The sequence below is a fragment of the Gorilla gorilla genome, chromosome 14, assembly GCF_029281585.2.
Source record: "Gorilla gorilla gorilla isolate KB3781 chromosome 14, NHGRI_mGorGor1-v2.1_pri, whole genome shotgun sequence".
Taxonomy (NCBI): domain Eukaryota; kingdom Metazoa; phylum Chordata; class Mammalia; order Primates; family Hominidae; genus Gorilla; species Gorilla gorilla.
The window spans coordinates 22,092,066-22,111,740 of record NC_073238.2 but is presented as its reverse complement, the minus strand read 5'-3'; the positions used below and the strand labels follow the sequence as shown (position 1 = coordinate 22,111,740).

At 42.5% G+C, this 19,675-nt stretch overlaps 1 protein-coding gene across 1 annotated transcript in view; it reads right to left on the bottom strand.

Annotated features, from left to right (window-relative positions):
* Positions 1-16,009: 16,009 nt before the first annotated feature.
* Positions 16,010-19,675, bottom strand: part of LOC129526951 (uncharacterized) — a 45,871-nt gene continuing 42,205 nt past the window's right edge. The window contains exon 14 of the mRNA XM_055362949.2: positions 16,010-17,090. Coding sequence (XP_055218924.2) covers positions 17,065-17,090 — 26 coding nt within the window. The 3' untranslated portion in view covers positions 16,010-17,064. The remainder of the gene's footprint in view (positions 17,091-19,675) is intronic.

Here is a 19,675-nt window from a genome sequence, read left to right as displayed (position 1 = left end):
GCGCAGGGCTACAAGCGCCGCTGGAAGGAGGTGACCGCGCCGCGGCGGTTCCGGGTCTCGGCGCTGCCCGGGCGGGAGACTCGGCGCACGTCCGCTCGCGGGGCCACCCGCTCCAGAGTCGCCCGCAGGGGTCAGCCCGGGGCCCGAGACCCCCAGCTCGGGCGCGAGCAGGATGGGGCTCCCCGGGGGCAGTTGGCGCGAGTCGGAGTCCCGAAGCTCCATCCTTACCTCTGCTTCATGCTGCGGTGTCCCTCAGCGCCGGCGTCCCTTTGACCGGCCCGTACCGCCTGTCCCGCAGCCCCGGCGTCGGTCGAGATAAGTAGCAGCCAGAGCAGCCGCGCAGCCGGGGGAGGGGCGGACACAAGGAAGGGCGGGCGTTCAGGCCCTCGAGCCGGACCACAGGATCCCAACCTCGGGGGCGAGAGATCTCAGTGCACCTCGGGAACTGGCACGGCGGCTCCCGTCCTCAGGGACCCCATTGGTACCTGCACGCTCAGCCTTGCCAGAATATCATGGGATATGTGCAAAAGGCAAAGAAATAAATTGTCGCCACACCCTTTGTCCTCTCCGTCTCCCTGCATGGTCCATATGGTACATTCCCCAAAGCCCAACGGGAGACAGGAAAGAGGTGATTGGATGGAAATCTTGGAAGGGGCGAGAAGCCACACGAAGTGGCCAATGGAGAAACCCGGTGGGCATATCAAAGCCCGCCAGCAGAGAGAAGGGAGGATGGATTTAAAGGGAACTTGTTGGCCGGGCGCGGTGGCTCACCCCTGTAATCCCAACACTTTGGGGAGCGGAGGCGGGCAGATCACTTGAGGTCAAGAGTTCAAGAGCAGCCTGGCCAACAAGGTGAAATCCCATCTCTATTAAAAATACAAAAACTTAGCCAGATGTGGTGGTGCATGCCTGTAATCCCAGCTACTCAGGAGGCTGAGGCAGGAGAATCGCTTGAACCCGGGAGGCAGAGGTTGCAGTGAGCCGAGATCACACTATTGCACTTCAGCCTGTATAACAGAGTGAGACTCCATCTCAAAAAAAAGAAAGACAAAGAAAATATAGAGTGAATTGAACCAAATATATCTGTATGACCTTGAGCAGGTAAGTCCAACCCTCAGCCTCAGTTTCGTCATCTGGTCCAATGAGGATACTGGACTGCACTTGGTGTCTAACAGCCTTCACACACTTGGTGTGTGATCCTATCATCCCTTGCACGGGAATAGCAATACCTGGAAATATTCTTCAATTTTGGGCATGATCCACCATCTTAAAGAACTTTAGTTGAAAGTAGATAGACTTTCTGACACCTACTTTCAGGGACAGTATCAACCCCACCTTTGGTAAAGGTGAATCCAGTCTTCTTTCTGGGTCCCTCATCTCTTAGGGAAGAATATTCTTCTTATGTGTGGAGCCCCCCACCTCCAAGTAGTTAATAATTTCTATTTCTCCAAGAGGCACCCCTTTCTCTTCCTTCTCCCTTCCTCATAATCAGACAAAGCTTCGATTAATAATTCATTCACCCCATGAGCTGTCCACAATTCCTGCCTTCAGCAACAAACCCCACTGCTCACCCCTCCCTATAGCTGCTAAAGTGCTCGTCCCTAACTCAGTCTGTGACACACCATTCAACCACACATGGCCAGTTGTGCTTTCATCCACACTACAAGCCAAATTTCAGACTTTCTAACCATTCCTTGGGGCCTGCTCTGTTTAGAGTTTTACACCAGCCTGCTAGGCTTACATTTTGGCTACCAAGCTTCAGCTCAACCTTCTTTATTTCAGAATTTTTCAACCTCCCAACAGGTGATCACCTCACCCCCACACAACCAGCTTCCAAATCATGTAGGGTGCCTGGGATACCTGTTCTAATAGCACCAGACAACTTATCTTCCAACTATAATCCAAAGAGCTCTAGAAAGTGCATCCCTCCATGAAGCCTTCCAGATTGATTGCCAGAAGCTGCTAGCTTACAGAGCTCCCATTTCTACTCTGTGCCCTGCCACATCCCAACTGTCCATGCTCTCTGCCCCAATATACAATTTTTTTTTAATACGGAGTTTCGCTCTTATTGCCCAAGCTGAAGTGAAATGGCACGATCTTGGCTCACTGCAACCTCCGTCTCCCAGGTTCAAGTGATCCTCCTGCCCCAGCCTCCGCCTCCCGAGTAGCTGGGATTACAGGCATGCACCACCACACATGGCTAATTTTGTATTTTTAGTAGAGACAGGGTTTCTCCATGTTGATCAGGCTGGTCTCACACTCCAACCTCAGATGATCTGCCCACCTCGGCCTCCCAAAGTGCTGGGATTACAGGCGTGAGCCACTGTGCCTGGCCAATATACATTTCTTATTGACATATTTCCCCATCTCCCTGATGGTCACAGCAGCGGCAGACACAGCTTACATTTATTAAGTGCTCACTATGTGCTAGGTACTGTTGGGAAGTGCTTTGCCCGCATTATTTAACTTCACCCTCATATCAATTCTGTGATGTTCCTTATTATTCCCCTTAGTACCGTTTTGCCTTCCTGATGAAAACACAAGAGCTTAGTGAAACTGATCTGCCTGAGTGCACACAGAGGTCTGACATCTAGTGCCCCCACCATAACTCCACAACGCAATACTGTCTTGAGTTTCTTAAGAATCTACTGCATGCCAGATGAAAGATAATCTCATACATTTACTTATTTATTTTTATTTCTATTTTATTCTATTTTATTTTATTTTATTTTTTTTGAGGCAGAGTCACACTCTGTCACCCAGGATGGAATACAGTGGCGCAATCTCAGCTCACTGCAACCTCTGTCTCCTGAGTTCAAGCGATTCTCGTGCCTCAGCCTCCCGAGTAGCTGAGATTACAGGCTCGTGCCACCATGCCTGGCTAATTTTTGTATTTTTGGTAGAGATGGGGTTTCACTATGTTGGCCAGGCTGGTCTCGAACTCCTGACCTCAGGTGATCTGCCTGCCTCGGCCTCCTTAAGTGCTGGGATTATAGGCATGAGCCACTGTGCCAGGCCTCATACATTTATATTATGTTTACATTTATTTCTGCACCTATAATATTTCAGTCTCAAAACAGTCATGTGAGGAGAGTTAGTAGAAGTCTATTCACAGATGAGGAAGGAAACTACAGCTCAGAGAGCATGATTGTTTGGCTAAGGTAGCAAGGCTGGTAAGTAACTGAGCCTGGCTTTCCACACTGCATTATTTCCACTGCAATTTCTGCCCCCTGCCTGAACACAACCTTTTTACATGTAACAACCAGAGAAGGAGGAAACAAATACAAAATAGCAAAACCTAAGCCATGGGGTTTAGGGAGTGTGGTACAAGGAGTGCTTACAGGGGGCCAGAAAACAAGTCAAAGAAGATTTCTATGAAGGGTGAGAATCACTGTGGACTTCTTTATACTGGTTTGTTGTTTATATTCTGCCCATGAGACTGCGTCTTGGACACATCTGGCAAATTCAATAGCAAAAGGCCACAAAACTGCCCCATACCACTGGAATGCTGGTGGCTAGAATTAGCCGCATGTCAATGAAGAAGGGACTTCTATGTGCAATGCTGCTGCCGACCAGTTTGGGAAAGTTCTCAACTTGCTGTTTAGCAAACTATCCTGCTCCACTGGCAGTTTTAACACTCCCCTGCAAATACAGGCTGGGCTCATTATTTGTTCTTTTTCAACTGTTGACATCCTCACAGGGTTGGAGAGCCTAGAAAAATTGTGTGGGAGCAGCAAACTTTTAATATTGATTAAGCAGCCTGAGCAAACTAATTGTGAGGCCAATACTTCTGAGTTGTTCTTTGCCAGGTCCAGCCATAGTCAATCAAGTTAATTCTCACTCCCATAGCTCTCTCTTTTCTCATCCCCAGAGAGCTCTAAAATGTCTGTTTATCTGAGTGCTTTATTTATGCATTCAAAAATTTATTGGGCACCCACTACAAACAAAGAACTGGCAGGTTGTGTGGGGTTATCCTGATGGATCGCACATGAAGTGTGTACTTAGCGCATGGGGTGATTAAATATCAGACCTCCTTCCGTAAGGAAGGAATCTGCCTGAGCACCTCAGAGAGTGCAAGTGGATCCCATCTATGGTGAAATGTAGGTGATCATGTTGGAAAGTCCACCCCGCTAGTAGGAGAAGGAGCAGTAGGTTGAGAAATGGTCCTGGGTTGGGGAGATGGGCAGTGCCCTGGGGAGGTGGAGAGTGCCCAGAAATAACTGGACACATAGCAAACAATAGGGAGAATCATCTAATTCAGTCCACAATGGAGCTGGTAAAAGATTTGTGGAGTATGCTGTCTTATTTTCAATTTAACAAATACTTTCTGGGCCGGGCACAGTGGCTTACACCTGTAATTCCAGCACTTTGAGAGGCCGAGGCGGGCGGATCACCTGAAGTCAGGAGTTTGAGACCAGCCTGATCAACATGGAGAAACCCCATCTCTACTAAAAATACAAAATTAGCTGGGCGTGATGGCGCATGCCTGTAATCCCAGCTACGCAGGAGGCTGACACAGGAAAATCACTTGAACCCGGGAGACGGAGGTTTCAGTGAGCCGAGATAGCACCATTTCACTCCAGCCTGGGCAACAAGAGTGAAACTCCATCTCAAAAAAAGAAAAAAAATTTCTGATTTCTTTTTTTTTTTTTTTTTTTTTGAGATGGAGACTCACTCAGCCGCCCAGGCTGGAGTGCAGTGGCGTGATCTCGGTTCACCACAACTACCGTCTCCCGGGTTCAAGCGATTCTCCCATCTCAGCCTCCTGAGTAGCTGGGATTACAGGCACCCGCCATCATGCCCAGCTAATTTTTGTATTTTGGTAGAGACAGGGTTTCACCATGTTGGCCAGGCTGGTCTTAAACTCTTGACTGCAGGTGATCCGCCTGCCTCAGCCTCCCAAAGTGCTAGGATTATAGGTGTGAGCCACCACGCCTGGCCAATTTTCTGATTTCAAAAGTAACTCATGTTCATTGTAAAAGAATTTTTTAAATAGAGAAAAGTACAAAAAATAAAAATACCCATTATCTTCACCAGCATATCATTGTGACCATTTTGATGTATGTGTTTTCTTGTATTTTTCTGTGTACATGTGTCATATAGCTTCTTTTTCTGTATTATCTTTTTAACAAAATTTGATCAAACTGCTTTGCAATCTACTTTTCTACTTAATAGGCTAGGAATTTTCCTAGGCCATTATATATTACTTAAAAAATGATTTTTTTTCTTTTTTAGAGTCAGGGTCTTGCTCTGTTGCCCAGGCTGGAGTGCAAGTGGCACAATCATAGTTCACTGCAGCCTTGCACTCCAGGGCTCAAGTGATCCTCCCACTTCAGCCTCCTAAAGTGCTAGGATTCCAGGCCTCAGCCACTATGCTCAGTTTTGTTTTTGTTTTTGTTTTTGACTTAAACCAGTTTTGATCAGCTATCTGCCACTAGCTAGCAAAGTAAAAAATGCATGGTTGGGGCCGGGTACGGTGGCTCACGTCTGTAATCCCAGCACTTTGAAAGGCCAAGGTGGGCAGATCACCTGAGGTCAGGAGACCAAGACCACCCTGGGCAACAGGGCGAAACCCTGTCTCTACTAAAAATACAAAAATTAGCCAGGTATGGTGGCAGGTGCCTATAATCCTAGCTTCTTGGGAGGCTAAGGCAGAAGAATCACTTGGACCTAATTTATTGATTTTTTTGAACTTGGAATATGGGGTCATGACAAGATCATGCCACTGCACTCAATCCTGGAAGACAGAGCAAGACTCTGTCTCAAAAATAAAAAAAATAAAAAGAGGTTCCTTTTTATTTCCTGAAAAGCTTGAACTTCCTGACAATGAAAGCCCTAAGGAGCTAGTGGACAGAAGACAGCTGGCAGTCATCGGTGGGGCAAAGGCGGAGATACCACTGCTGACTCTACTGGGCCTCAGGCCTCGGCCCTCATGGGGACCCTCTTTCAAACTTTTGGAGGACTAAGGGAGGGCCAGGCAGAGCTGGGACCAAGGCAATGGCGGTCAGCGGGGGGCCTGAATTTCTATCATCTAATTGGGCTTCTTCATGGGTGCATCGCCCATAAGTGCAGTATTGAGTCCCTGAGCTCCCAGGGCTGCCAGATAGGGCTGGGGTGGCCACAGCCTCCCAGCCAGTCTCCTCCTGCAGGAGCACCTTGTCAGTTTACCTCAGATATTTGCTGCTCAAATACCATCTTCTGTGTGTATCACAACATGACACGCCTATGAAGAATGCTGAGCTAGGATTTCTAGATGTACTGTTACACGGTGATTTACTGGTCTGGAATTGCTGCCTCGCAGGAGGTCAGGTGAAAACACCACCAGCAAAAGCAAGCATTTATGGAGCCACTCCCTTGTGCCAGGTCCTGGGCTGGGATGTCTGACTGCATCAGCTCCGTGGTGGACAACTGTGGCTTTAGCCTGCCCAGCATTCAGACCCCCTTGCCTGGTAACAGTGTCTACATCTTAGCTTCTGTTGTGGAAACTACCTTTTCCCCACAGCATGCAGGCCTGGTGGGCATGGGGATGGAGGCACCTTGCTCTCCATCCATGAGGAAGGCAGCACATGGCCCAGCCTCGTCCAGTCTGACCTGTCTTCCTGGAAGTTCAGTGTCAAGCAGAGAGCCGCAGAACTGAAAACAACCGGAGCTGCTTCATGCAGTCAAGAATCCCCTGAAGAAGGAAGGCAGTTAACTCCCTATTCTTGAGATCTCTTCAGCTGGCCTGGCTCTCATCCCTTTCCAAGACTTGGCTGTTTGCTTTGCATTCAGTTATTTGAGCTAATTCATATCCTTCTAATAAATGTCTTCCATCCTTCTCCAAAGTTAGCCCTAGAGTATATTGCTGTTGTTTACAATCAAAAAGCCCTAGAGGTGTACTCTCCAATTCTTTTAATAACCTCGGTTTCTGTCATTGCCCCTGTTTTAGTACCAGTAGCTGAGCTTCAGAGAAGTTAAAACATATGCCCAAGGTCACACAGCTAATGAGTGTCACAGTCAGAATCTGAACTGAAGTCTGTCTGATGTGGGGTCATGACAAGAGCATGGGTTTTCTTGGGAGAACAAAATGACTTCAAATCCCCACTTCCCGCATAAAAATGCACAATGGGTATAGCAATGCCGAAGCCACAGAGCTATTGAGGATGGATGGAGGTGATGCATAGGAAAGCACATGGCCTAGGGTGTGTAATCCCAACACTTTGGGAGGCTGAGGCCGGCAGATCACCTGAGGTCGGGAGTTCAAAACCAACCTGGCCAACATGGAGAAATCCCGTCTTTACTAAAAATACAAAATTAGCCAGGTGTGGCGGTGCATGCCTGTAATCCCAGCTACTTGGGGGGCTGAGGCAGGAGAATCGCTTTAACCCGGGAGGCAGAGGTTGCAGTGAGCCGAGATCACGCCATTGCAGTCCAGCCTGGGCAAAAAAAAAAAAAAAGAAAAGAAAAGAATAAGAAAAAATATTTGAACACTTCTTTTTAAATTTTTTTGAACTTGGAATAGGAACACTATTGCCAACAAAAGCAATTAGAGAATATAGATGTTAAATCTATTCTCTAAATGAATTATTGCTTATTTTAAAATTGCATATTAATTAATTACAGGAAATTTGGAAATTGAGAGATGTATCAAGAAAAAAGGTAAAAATGAATTCTAATCCGTCTGACAGTTACCCATTAATGCCATTTTTGGTATATTTCCTCTCAGTTTTTTCCCCCTCCACCACCAGTATGTGTGAGTAGTTTATGTTTTATAAAGCTGGGTTCATACAATCTGATTTCTTGGCTGGTGTGATGGTTCATGCCTGTAATTCCAGCACTTTGGGAGGCTGACACAGGAGTATTGCTTGAGCCCAGGAGTTCCAGACCAGCCTGGGCAACATAGTGAGACCCCATCTCTACAAAAAGTAAAAAATTAGGTGGGTATGGTTGCACTTGCCTGTAGTCCCAGCTACTTGGGAGGCTGAGACCAGAGGATCACTTGAGTGGGAAGTGGAGGCTGCAGTGAGCCTAGATTGTGCCACTGCACTCCAGCCTGGGTGACAGAGCAAGACCCTGTCTCAAAAACCCAAAAAAGATTTCTCTATAATTTCTTTTTTTATTCAATAAAATATTGTAGTTTTCTCCATCTTGATTAAACAGTCTAAAATGATTTTAATGTCACTGTAGTATTCCATTTTATAAATTTGTCAAAATTTATTTAACCCGTATTGTTACATTTCCATTTTTTAAAATACTGCTGCAGCTGTTGACTTGAAAGGATACTTTTTTCAGGTAGTTGACAACCAAAATATCCCCTTGGTGGGTTCTGGCATACCCCACGCCTCAGTATCATGCAATAAACCTTTGTAACTAACCTGCTCGGTACCCCCCCTCCCTGATTCTAAAATAAAAGTTGAAAAAAATCACCTAGTGTTTTAAAATAAATTATATATTATTTTTGGGCCAAGCATGGTGGCTCACACCTGTAATCCCAGTTCTTTTGGAGGTTAAGGTGGGAGGATCACACAGGAGGATCCACTGAGACCAGGAGTTTGAGACCAGCCTGTGCAACATGGTGAGACCCCCATCTCTACAGTAATTAAAAAAAAAAAATTTGCTGGGCATGGTGGCATGCACTTGCAGTCCCAGCTACTTAGGAGGCTGAGGTGAGAGGATTGCTGGAGCCCAAGAGTTTCAAGTTACAGTAAGCTATGATGATGCCACTGCACTCCAGCCTGGGTGAGTGAGACTCTGTCTCAAAAAATATATACTATTTTAAATTTATAAATCACAATTGAATTACATTTATGTAGTACAATCTGATGTGTGATATATGTATACTGTTAAAAGAAAAGCCTTAGGCTAAATTTGACAGAGTTTAGTTAAACAGAAAAAAGATTCGTGAACCAGGTAGCTGTGAGAACCAAAAGTGGTTCAGAGATCTCTGCTTCACAAGTGGGCAGGGAATATTTATAGCCAGAAAATGTAAGTTTCATGCAGAAATAGCCTGTTGTTTACAGCTCTGCAGTTGCATTATTTGAACGTTTTTGGCAGCTTGCATCCTGTGAAGGGCCGAGAACTCTGCTGCTGTGATTGGCTGAGACTGGGCTACTTATTCCAAGGGCATATTCTCAGGTTAGGTTGCAGTTTGGCTTTTTTACCTATGTGAACCCCAAATAGCTGAGACAGGTCTCAGTTAATTTAGAAAGTTTATTTGCCAAGGTCGAGGACACATGCCCATAACACAGCCTCAGGAGGTCCTGACATGTGCCCAAGGTGGTCAGAGCACAGTTTGATTTTATACATTTTAAGGAGACATGAGACATCAATCAACATATGTAAGATGAACGTTGGTTCGGTCCGGAAAGGCAGGACAGCTCGAAGCAAAGGTGGGACAACTCGAGGTGGGGAGGGGGCTTCCAAGTCTTAGATAGATAAGAGACAAATGGTTGCATTCTTTTGAGTTTCTGATGAGCCTCTCCAAAGGAGGCAATCAGATATGCATTTATCTCAGTGAGCAGAGGGGAGACTTTCAATAGAACGGGAGGCAGGTTTGCCCAAAGCAGTTCCCAGCTTGACTTTTCCCTTTAGCTTCTTGGGGCCCCAAGATTTATTGTCCTTTCATGTCTATTAAGTTAGGTTACAGTGTGCTATATGTGGAGGCAGCTTTATTTTATTTTAATTAATTAATTTATTTATTGTTGATGTTGATTTCTCTTGTTTTAAAATCAACTTTATAGGCTGAGCATGTTGGCTCATACCTGTAATCCCTGTACTTTGGGAGGCCAAGGCAGGGGATCACTTGAGTTCAGAAGTTCAAGACCAGCATGGCCAACATGGCAAAACCCCATCTCTACTAAAATATACAAAGATTAGCCAGGCGTGGTGGTGCACACCTGAAATTCCAGCTACTGGAAGCTACTCGGGAAGCTGAGGCAGGAGATCACTTGAACCCAGGAGGCAGAGGTTGCAGTGAGCTGAGATCGCACCACTGCACTCCAGCCTGGGTGATAGAGTGAGACTCCATCTCAAAAATAAATAAATAAATAAATAAAATCAACTTTATGGAGAAAAATTTACATTCAAGAAAATATGCCCATTTTAAGTGTCCAGCTGGATGAATTTTCAGAAATGTGTGCACCCTCATGACCACTTCTACAATCATGATACAGAACATCTCCATTAACTTAAATCCCTGTAGCCCTTTGCTGGCAGTTCCCCCACCCACCCCCAGGAAATCCCTGATCTGCCCTCTGTCACTGTAGACTAGTTTTGCCTTTCCTAGAATTTCATACAGAGGGAGTCATGCAGTATGTACTCTTTTGTAGCTAATGTTTTTGAGATTCGTTGGTGTTGCTGCATTGTTTTCTATTGCAGAATAGTATTCCCTTGTACAAATGTACTATAATTTGCTCATCTACTCTTCTGTGGCTGGATTTTCCAGTTTGGCGCTAATATGAATTGTGGAGGCAGTTTTAGACCAAATTTAACTTAACAATACAATATGGAGTGATTAAGTCAAGCTAATGAACATACCTGTTACCTCACTTACTTGGCATTCTTTTATGGTGATACACCAAATTTCCTCTTATTTTGAAATATTCACTATTATTGACTGTAGTCTCCTGCTGTGCAATAGATCTCAAAACTTTTTTCTCCTGCTTGGCTGAAACTTTGTATCTTTTGAAGAGGAAGTCTCCATTCCCTTGTTCTACCACCTTGCCAGCTCTGGTAACCATCATTCTTCTACCTTCTACTTCTATGAATTCAACTTTTTTTTCTTTTTTTTTTTTTTTTTTTTTTTGAGATGTTGTCTCACTCTGTCGCCCAGGCTGGAGTGCAGTGGCACAATCTCAACTCACTGCAACCTCCGTCTCCTGGGTTCAAGTGATTATCCTGCCTCAAGTAGCTAGGATTACAGGCGCCCGCCACCATGCCCAGCTAATATTTGTATTTTTAGTAGAGACAGGGTTTCACCATGTTCACCAGGCTGGTCTCAATCTCCTGACCTCAAGTGATCCATATGCCTCAGCTTCCCAAAATGCTGGGATTATCAGCATGAGCCAGGGCGCCTGGCCCAAATTCAACTTTAAAAAGATTCCACTTGCATGTGAGATTATGTGGTATTTGTCTTTCTGTGGTATTTGTATTTCACTTAGCAGTGTGTCCTCTAGATTTATTCGTGTCATTCCCAATGACAGAGTTTTGTTCTTTTTTCTTTTTTTTCACTCTTGTTGCCCAGGCGGGAGTGTAATGGCATGATCTCAGCTCACCACAACCTCTGTCTCCCTAGTTCAAGTGATTCTCCTGCTTCAGCCTCCCAGGTAGCTGGGATTACAGGCATGCGCCACCACGCCCAGCTAATTTTGTATATATATATATATATTTTTAATAAATATGGGGTTTCACCATGTTGGTCAGGCTGGTCTCGAACTGCCAACCTCAGGTGATCTGCCACCTCCACCTCCCAAAGTGCTGGGATTACAGGCATGAGCCACAGCTCCCGGCTGAGTTTTGTTCTTTTTAAGGCTGAATAGTACTTCGTTGTATACGTGCACTGCCTTTTCTGTATGCATTCATCTTAGGCTGATTCACTTAGGCAGATTCCATATCTTGGCTACTGTAAATGGGGCCGCAGTGAACATGGGAGTGCAGATATCCCTGAACATACTGATTTCAATTCCCTTGGATATATTCCCAGAAGTGGGATTGCTGGCTCACACGATAGTTCTATGTTTAGTGTTTTGAGGAACCTCCATGCCATTTTCCATCGCAGCTGTACTATACACCGGCAGTGTACTAGGGTTCCCCTTTCTCCACATCCTGGCCAACACTTACCTTCCATCTTGTTCATAAAACCCATTCTAATGAGAGGGAGGTGGCGTGTCACCGTGGTTTTAATCTGCATTTTCCTAAAGATTTAGGTCGCCACCAGTCAGCTCCGGGCCCCAGAGCTTCTTCAGTACTTGCTGCCTATAGTAAGCATCTTAAACTTTAATGTGCATATGGATCACCTGGGAATCTTGTCAAATGCAGCTTCCAGGTCAGGTCTGCAGTGGGGCCTGATATTTTGCCTTTTGAACAAACTCCCAGATAATACTGATGTTACTGGTCCCAGGACCTGCCTTTGAGGTAGCATTTTTTCATGAACCTGTTAGCTGTTTGTTTATATGTCTACTTTTGAAAAATGTGTTTGGTTTCTTTGTTCATTCTTTTTTTTTTTTTTTTTTTGAGATGGAGTCTCACTCTGTCGCCCAGGCTGGAGTGCAGGGGCATGATCTTGGCTCACTGCAAGCTCCGCCTCCCGGGTTCATGCCATTCTCCTGCCTCAGCCTCCCGAGTAGCTGGGACCACAGGCACCCGTCACCACGCCCAGCTAATTTTTTGTATTTTTACTAGAGACGGGGTTTCACCATGTTAGCCAGGATATTCTTGATCTCCGGACCTCGTGATCCGCCCACCTGGGCTTCTCAAAGTGCTGGGATTACAGGCGTGAGCCACCGCGCCCGGGCTCATTCTTATATTGGCTTACTTGTTCTTTTGCTGTTGAATTGATTGAGTACCTCATATATTTTGGATATTAGCCCCTTTTCTAACGTATGGTTTGCAGATATTTTTGCTCACGATGTGGGTTGTTTCTTTACCTTGTTACTTGTTCTTTTTGCTGTGCAAAAGCTTTTTAGTTTGATGCCATCCTGTTTCTATTTTTGCTTTTGTTGCCTGTGCTTTTGGGGACATACCCAAAAATCATTGCCTAGGTCAGTGTCATGGAGCTTTTCCTCTGTGCTTTCTTATAGTAATTTTACAATTTCCAGCCTAATGTTTAAGTCTTTGATCCATTTTGGGTTGACTTTGGGGCATGGTGTAAGACAAGGGTCTAATTTTATTTTCTGCATATGAATAGCCACTTTTCTCAGCACCGTTTATTGAATACACTGTTCTTTCCCCTTGGCATGTTCTTTGTGCCTTTGTCAAAAGTCAATAGACAGTAGGCTGGGCACGGTGGCTCACGCCTGTAATCCCGCACTTTGGGAAGCCAAGGCAGGTGGATCACCTGAGGTCAGGAGTTCAAGACCAGCCTGGCCAACATGGTGAAACCCCATCTCTCCTAAAAATAAAAAAAAAAATAGCTGGGTGTGGTGGTGGGCATCTGTAATCTCAGCTACTCGGGAGGCTGAGGCAGGAGAATTGCATGAACCCGGGAGGCAGAGGTTGTAGTGAGCCGAGATGACTCCACTGCACTCTGTCCAGCCTGGGCAACATTCCACCTGTGTTCTGGATATATATTCTTGAGGGTATTCCCATCTGTGGATAGTTGCCAGTTAGATCTCTGTGGTGGGGAAGTGAAGCTAGAGTATTCTTTTCCTTTTTTTTTGAGACAGCATCTCACTCTGTCATCCATGCTGCAGTGCAGTGGCATTAACATGGCTTCATTGATCTCTTGAGCTCAAGTGATCCTCCCACCTGTCTCCTGAGGAGCTAGGGCTACAGGCATGTGTCACCACACCTGGCTAATTTTTAATTTTTTTGTAGAGATGGGTTCTTGCTGTGTTGCCTACCTTGGTCTCGAACTCCTGGACTCAAGCAGTCCTCCTGCCTTGGCCTCCCAAAGTGCTGGGATTACTTTGGGTGTGAGCCACTGCGCCTGGCCTGTTTCTTTTGTTTAGTATTTTTGTTTGCTTTGTTTCATGAGCTATTTTGACTACAATTTTAATATTTTTAGCAATTTTTCGGATATGCAGAAATTTAATTCTTACTCATCAAATATATTTTAGTATTTTGTGTGTTTTTTAGATTTCCTTTTTTAGGAGTGTTTCCAACCATAAACTGCCAAATAGAAACACACACACACACACACACACACACACACACACACACACACACGCAGGTTATGAATAAGCAACTCATTGAAATAGAAAAAATTGATTAATTAAAGCACCTATGGGATTTTTCACCAGCCAAATTAGCATTTTTATTAAAAAAATCTTTTAGTGTTATTTAGCCTACATAGGAAGAGGCTTACTTATGTAGTTGATAAGAGTGTGAATTGATCAACTTTTTGGAAAATAATCTGCCAGTATAATTAAAATTATAATTAAAATGTACCATAGGTCAGTTACACCACTTTAAGAATCCTATACTACAGAAAATAAGAAATATAAAACAAAAACATCAACGGGATCCATGTATATTGATGATTATTGAAAAGTCATTAGTGGTGGGAATTTTTAAAAACAACCTTAATATCCAGCTAATAGGGAATAAAGAAATCAGAACTTATCTATAATGCGCATTACTACACAGAAATCCAAATGATACATTTGATCTACATTAGTTGGAATTAGTGATGTCCATGTACTGTAATGGGAGAAAGTAAACTACTAAATAATGTAAGATTTGAGCATGTTCTTTAAACAAAACAAATCAATAAAGCCCCAAAAGGACATACTATTGAAAGCAAGTCACAAAATCCAGAAATGGCAGGGAAAATGTTCAACAATTTGACTATGTAAAAATGAAAGTTTCTTCAAAACAAAGATAATATAAATAAAATAAAAGTTATGACACAGACCTTAAGAAACAAACTTGCTAATTATATGGAATAAATGTGCAGAATATATAAAGAATATCATTACATGAATTAGAAAACTAGTAAAACATATCATTATGAAATTCTCAGCGAGAAATACAAATGGCCAGTAAACATACGTAAAAATGCACAATCTCTCTAATAAGTGGAGAAATCCAAATTAAAAGTAGAAATATTTCTCAATCATAAAATTGGCCAAGATTAGCTTTGGTAATTTCCTCTGTAATTAAGGGTGTGTGGAAATAGGAACTCTCATATACTGATGGTGGGAGTATAGTATCATTAAATTTTTTTGAAACACAGATTTTTAATTTTTTATCAAAATATGGCCCAGCGCAGTGGCTCATGCCTATAATCCCAACACTTTGGGAGGCGGAGGCAGGCAGATCATGAGGTCAGGAGATCGAGACCATCTTTGCTAACACGGTAAAACCCTGTGTTATTTGTAAAAATACAAAAACAAAATTAGCCAGGTGTTGGGGGGCACCTGTAGTTCCAGCTACTCGGGAGGCTGAGGCGGGAGAATGGCATGAACCTGGGAGACCGAGCTTGCAGTGAGCCAAGATCGCGACACTGCACTCCAGCCTGGGCGACACAGCGCAACTCCGTCTCAAAAAAAAAAAAAAAAATTAAAGATTCATACTTTGCCTCAGTATTTTATTTTTAGAAATCAGTCATAAAAGAAAAAACTCACTTAACTAAGGTACCAAAAAGATGAATATACAGGTATAGGTAACAGTAACAAATAACTGAATCCAACATAAAAATTCCACAGTGAAAAAGTGACCAAATTATGGTCAAATACCCTGTTGAATAATGATGCAACTATAAATAAGAATGAGAGAGACTTATATGCACTCATAAGCAATGATCACCACATTCTATTTTACATGGAAAAGCCAGTCAGGGAACAACACACAAAGCAGTATTACATCATGTAAAAACATGAGCATGTCTATCTGCGTGTAAGTGGATGTGGATGACTGAGTGGGCAGGGCGCTGGCAGTGATACATTTCATTCCATAGACCTAAGCAGTATTTGAATTTTTATAACAATAGCATATGTGTTTCTTATGTGATTTGCTAGAAACAATTTAATTTCTCGAGTTGTAAAAAGGTGTATTTTAAACCTGTGTAAAGGTACCTGGAGATCATCGTCATTCAAAATAACAACATAAAACAGCAATATAAAAACACAGATATTATTATAGTACAATGTTAAATACTATAATATTCAAGATGATATTAAAATTACATATATCTACATCTATATGCATGTAAGGATGTCAATAAATGATATTAATGTCTAAAACTAAATTGTAATTTTTGCAGACCTCTGTGAATATATTAGAAACCACTGAATTGTACACTGTATGGGGGTGAAATTTATGGTATTTAAATTATATCTCAAAGTTCTGCTAAAAAATGAATGGCTTGATATTCTAGTGCTAAGGGATGGTTTTATTTAAAATATAAACTAATAGTTTCCAGTAGATTCCATTAAAAATATTACAGCAGGGATTTCCAGATCACACACATTTCCACCTTTTTAGAATTTTTGACTATTTTCCAAAGTCTTGAATTCAATGAGGTGCAGGTGGAAGAAAGCGTTTACAAAGTCAGTGGGTTACAGGAGAGCTGGTGTGGGCTGAGGCAGAGTGGGGAGAGAGGCTCCTTTCAAATGGAAGCCTCTGGAACCCACAGAAAGCAAGTGTAAGGTGGGGCAATCTTCTGGAAAGCTACCAGAGAAAGGTTTTAGGGCCAACTCTCCAATTCACAAACACAGACAGGGGCATCTCAATATTTTCTTAAATCCACTCTTTCTATATAGACACAAGGAAATAATTAAAAGGGGATAATTCTGGTTTCGTTATTTCATTAAATTATCAACAAACAACTTTTGAAACAAAAACTGTAAATAACAAAAACGATAAAAGTGAAAGTCAGTAAAATTATTATCTGTTTAATAATCTGTATCTGTGGCTCAGATACAGATCGGGCAAACCAGCCAAGGATGAAGCCCCTGCTGTGGATGAAGTCTCCAGCTGTAGATGAAGCCCCCAGCCTATGGATGAAGTCTCCAGTCGTGGATGAAGCCCCCAGTCATGGATGAAGCCCCCAGCCCATGGATGAAGCCCCCAGTCATGGATGAAGCCCCCAGCCCATGGATGAAGCCCCCAGCCCGTGGATGAGGCCCCCAGTCATGGATGAAGGCCCCAGCCCATGGATGAAGGCCCCAGCCCATGGATGAAGCCCCCAGCCCATGGATGAAGCCCTCAGTCGCAGATGAAGTCTCCAGTCATGGATGAAGTCCCCAGTAGTGGATGAAGTCCTCAGCCCATGGATGAAGTCCCCAGCTCATGGATGAAAACCCCGGCCATAGATGCAGCCTCCAGCCGTGAATGTCCCCTGTGTTCTCCAGGAGGTTTCTTGGGTGTGTCCCGCAGCTGCTCCATCAATGTGGCAGCCCCGTCTTGCTCATCTGGGGGCATTTTTCAAACCTGAGAAGAAATCATAAGCCCTGTGGAGACAGTCAATATATTTCTCAGGGTTATCTGAAACAAAGAAAGATCAATTATTACAAAACATGGGAGACACTGGCTGCTTGTCATCAATGCCACACATATTACTGTAGAAAGTCAACAGCAGCCTTGAAAGGGGTAGAACAACCCCTGAGAACACAATGAAATTATAATGTTTTGTTACATAAAAATAAAAAACCTCAGCGTGACATGAAGTTCAATTTAAAAAAGTACAAAAGATACATGGTAAACAGGAAAAAAACACGGCCAGGCATATCACAAAGGTTTTAATATACTTAAAATATAACAAGTCTCTAAATATAGGGAAGAAGAATACCAACAATCACATGTAAGCATGTTAGAGACATGAACAAATAATATAAAGGAAAAAAACAGAAATGGCTTTTAATCTCATTGAAAAAATTTTAAAAAATCACCTTAATACCACTTTAGAGACAAAATTTTAGAAGTTCCACATGTAACTATGTTAGTGTGGCTGTACACACATTGTTGCTAAGAAAGCCCCATTAGGCACCTGTGGAGAGGGATTTGGCAACATTTAGCAAAGTTGCAAAGCAGTAACACTTTGACCTACAATCCGACATCTTAAAATCTATCCTAAAGGAGACTGGCAAAAATTGAAAAGACTCGTGCACAAGAACATTGGTTGCAACAGTAGAAAATGTAGAGCATACTTCTAAACTTTAATGTCAGTAAAAATCATAATGCAATTAGATAATTCTTATGAATAAATAACAAAATGTGTGCAAACTGAAAATTGTGAGATGCAGCAAAGAGCATTATGTGAGAGCAATCTATAAGCTTAGTTGTTTACACTGGAAACTCAGAAAGGCTGAAAGTTAATTAAGCATACAACTCAAGTTAGAAAAAGTAACATCAGAATAAACGCAGATAATGTAATGGAAGGATAACAGATGAGAAATTGATGAAATAGAAAACAAGAACAATACTAGGGAGAAGTAACAAAGCCAACAGTTGTTTTCCAGAAAAGTCTAATACAAAAGTCATTAGTGAGATTTATCAAGAAAAAAGGGAAATAATCAAAATTCATATCAGAAATTCATAGGAAGACATAACCACAGAAGTAGCAGAGATTACAAAACAATCAGTGGATATTATGAATAAACATATGTATTCAAATCTACATATGTATTTATTATGTATGTAAACATATGAATATGGATATCATGCCAATACATTTTAAAATGTGTACAAAATAGACAAAATCCTAGAAAGTATAATTTTCTAAAATGAACTCATGAAGAAATAAAAATCCTGAATAGTTCAGTAGCTTCTATGTAAATTTAATCAGTAGTTAAGAAGTATCGGTCTTTGTCTCTTTCTTTCCCTTTCTCTCTTTTTCTCTCTCACACACAGAGCCGTAATACTATTATTGGCTAAATCCAAAATTACAATGGAGTTGTCATTCTAATCCGATTAAAACATTTCCATAAAATTAATGAAGGGGGCTACTTTCAATTAATCTGATGAGAATATTATCTCAATACCATACAAAAAATTAAGTACAAAAAGAAAAATTGCCTGCCAATCTTATTGAAGAGCACTGGCATAAACTCCCCAGAGGAGAAGGCAATGACCACGCCTCCAATAGGAAGAATCAATACAAACAAAACAGTGTGTACCCCAAAAAAGCATATCCTGACTTGCTCAACCTTATAGCCAATATTTAAAAAAATCCGGAACACACAGGGCCATGGGAGTGGCTGTTGGAGAAATTTTCATGAAGGAAGATTACAACTAAGTTTTAAAATACTAGTTTTGTTTGTTTTGTCTTGGAGAGGAGGTAGAAGTGGGAGTAAAAATAGGGAGTTTGGTGTAAGATGAGAAAAGCAAAGGAAACCTGCATGGATGGGCTGGAGGGTGTGATGGGAGAACAGTGAGAAGTACGCTTGGGGAAGCAATTGGAAATAGCAGCTAAGCTTAATCACAATCTATCAAAAGGGATTTGTTGAAGAATTAATGTGTGACTAGGAACAGGGAGGTTATGGGCTTGTCGGCTCGACAGTGGGCGCTCAGTTCCACTAATGAATGATGCCTGTGTGGACAGACAGAATGATGAACAGGCAGATGAATGCGTGGGCTTTATGTGAAACAGGTCCTCTTGGTTGTTGACAAGATACTGTTTTAAAGTTCCATTTTGCCATACTTCGAATAGCTTTTCATTAGCTAAATTTAGCTACATGTAAAATCACTAAGGCAGACTTCCAGAGTTCCCACATGAAAATAAAATGTAAACCAGCTGTGACCTACTTCAACACCATCATCGGAAGTCAGAAGTTGAGCTCCTTTTTGATGTTTAAAGCCTGCATAATATTTGCTGTATTATTATTCAGTGTATTACTATTTCCTTTGTGATGGAAATTTGGTTTGTAACAATTTTCCATTCTATTAAAACACTGCTACATAGAAAATCACCATGGACATATTTCTCCTAATTGTGGAAATATTTTACATAAAATACCCTAGACATGGATGAAATTACCAGGTTATTAGAATTTTAAAATAGGTACTCCCAAATTGTCCTCTTACAAATTATATGAAT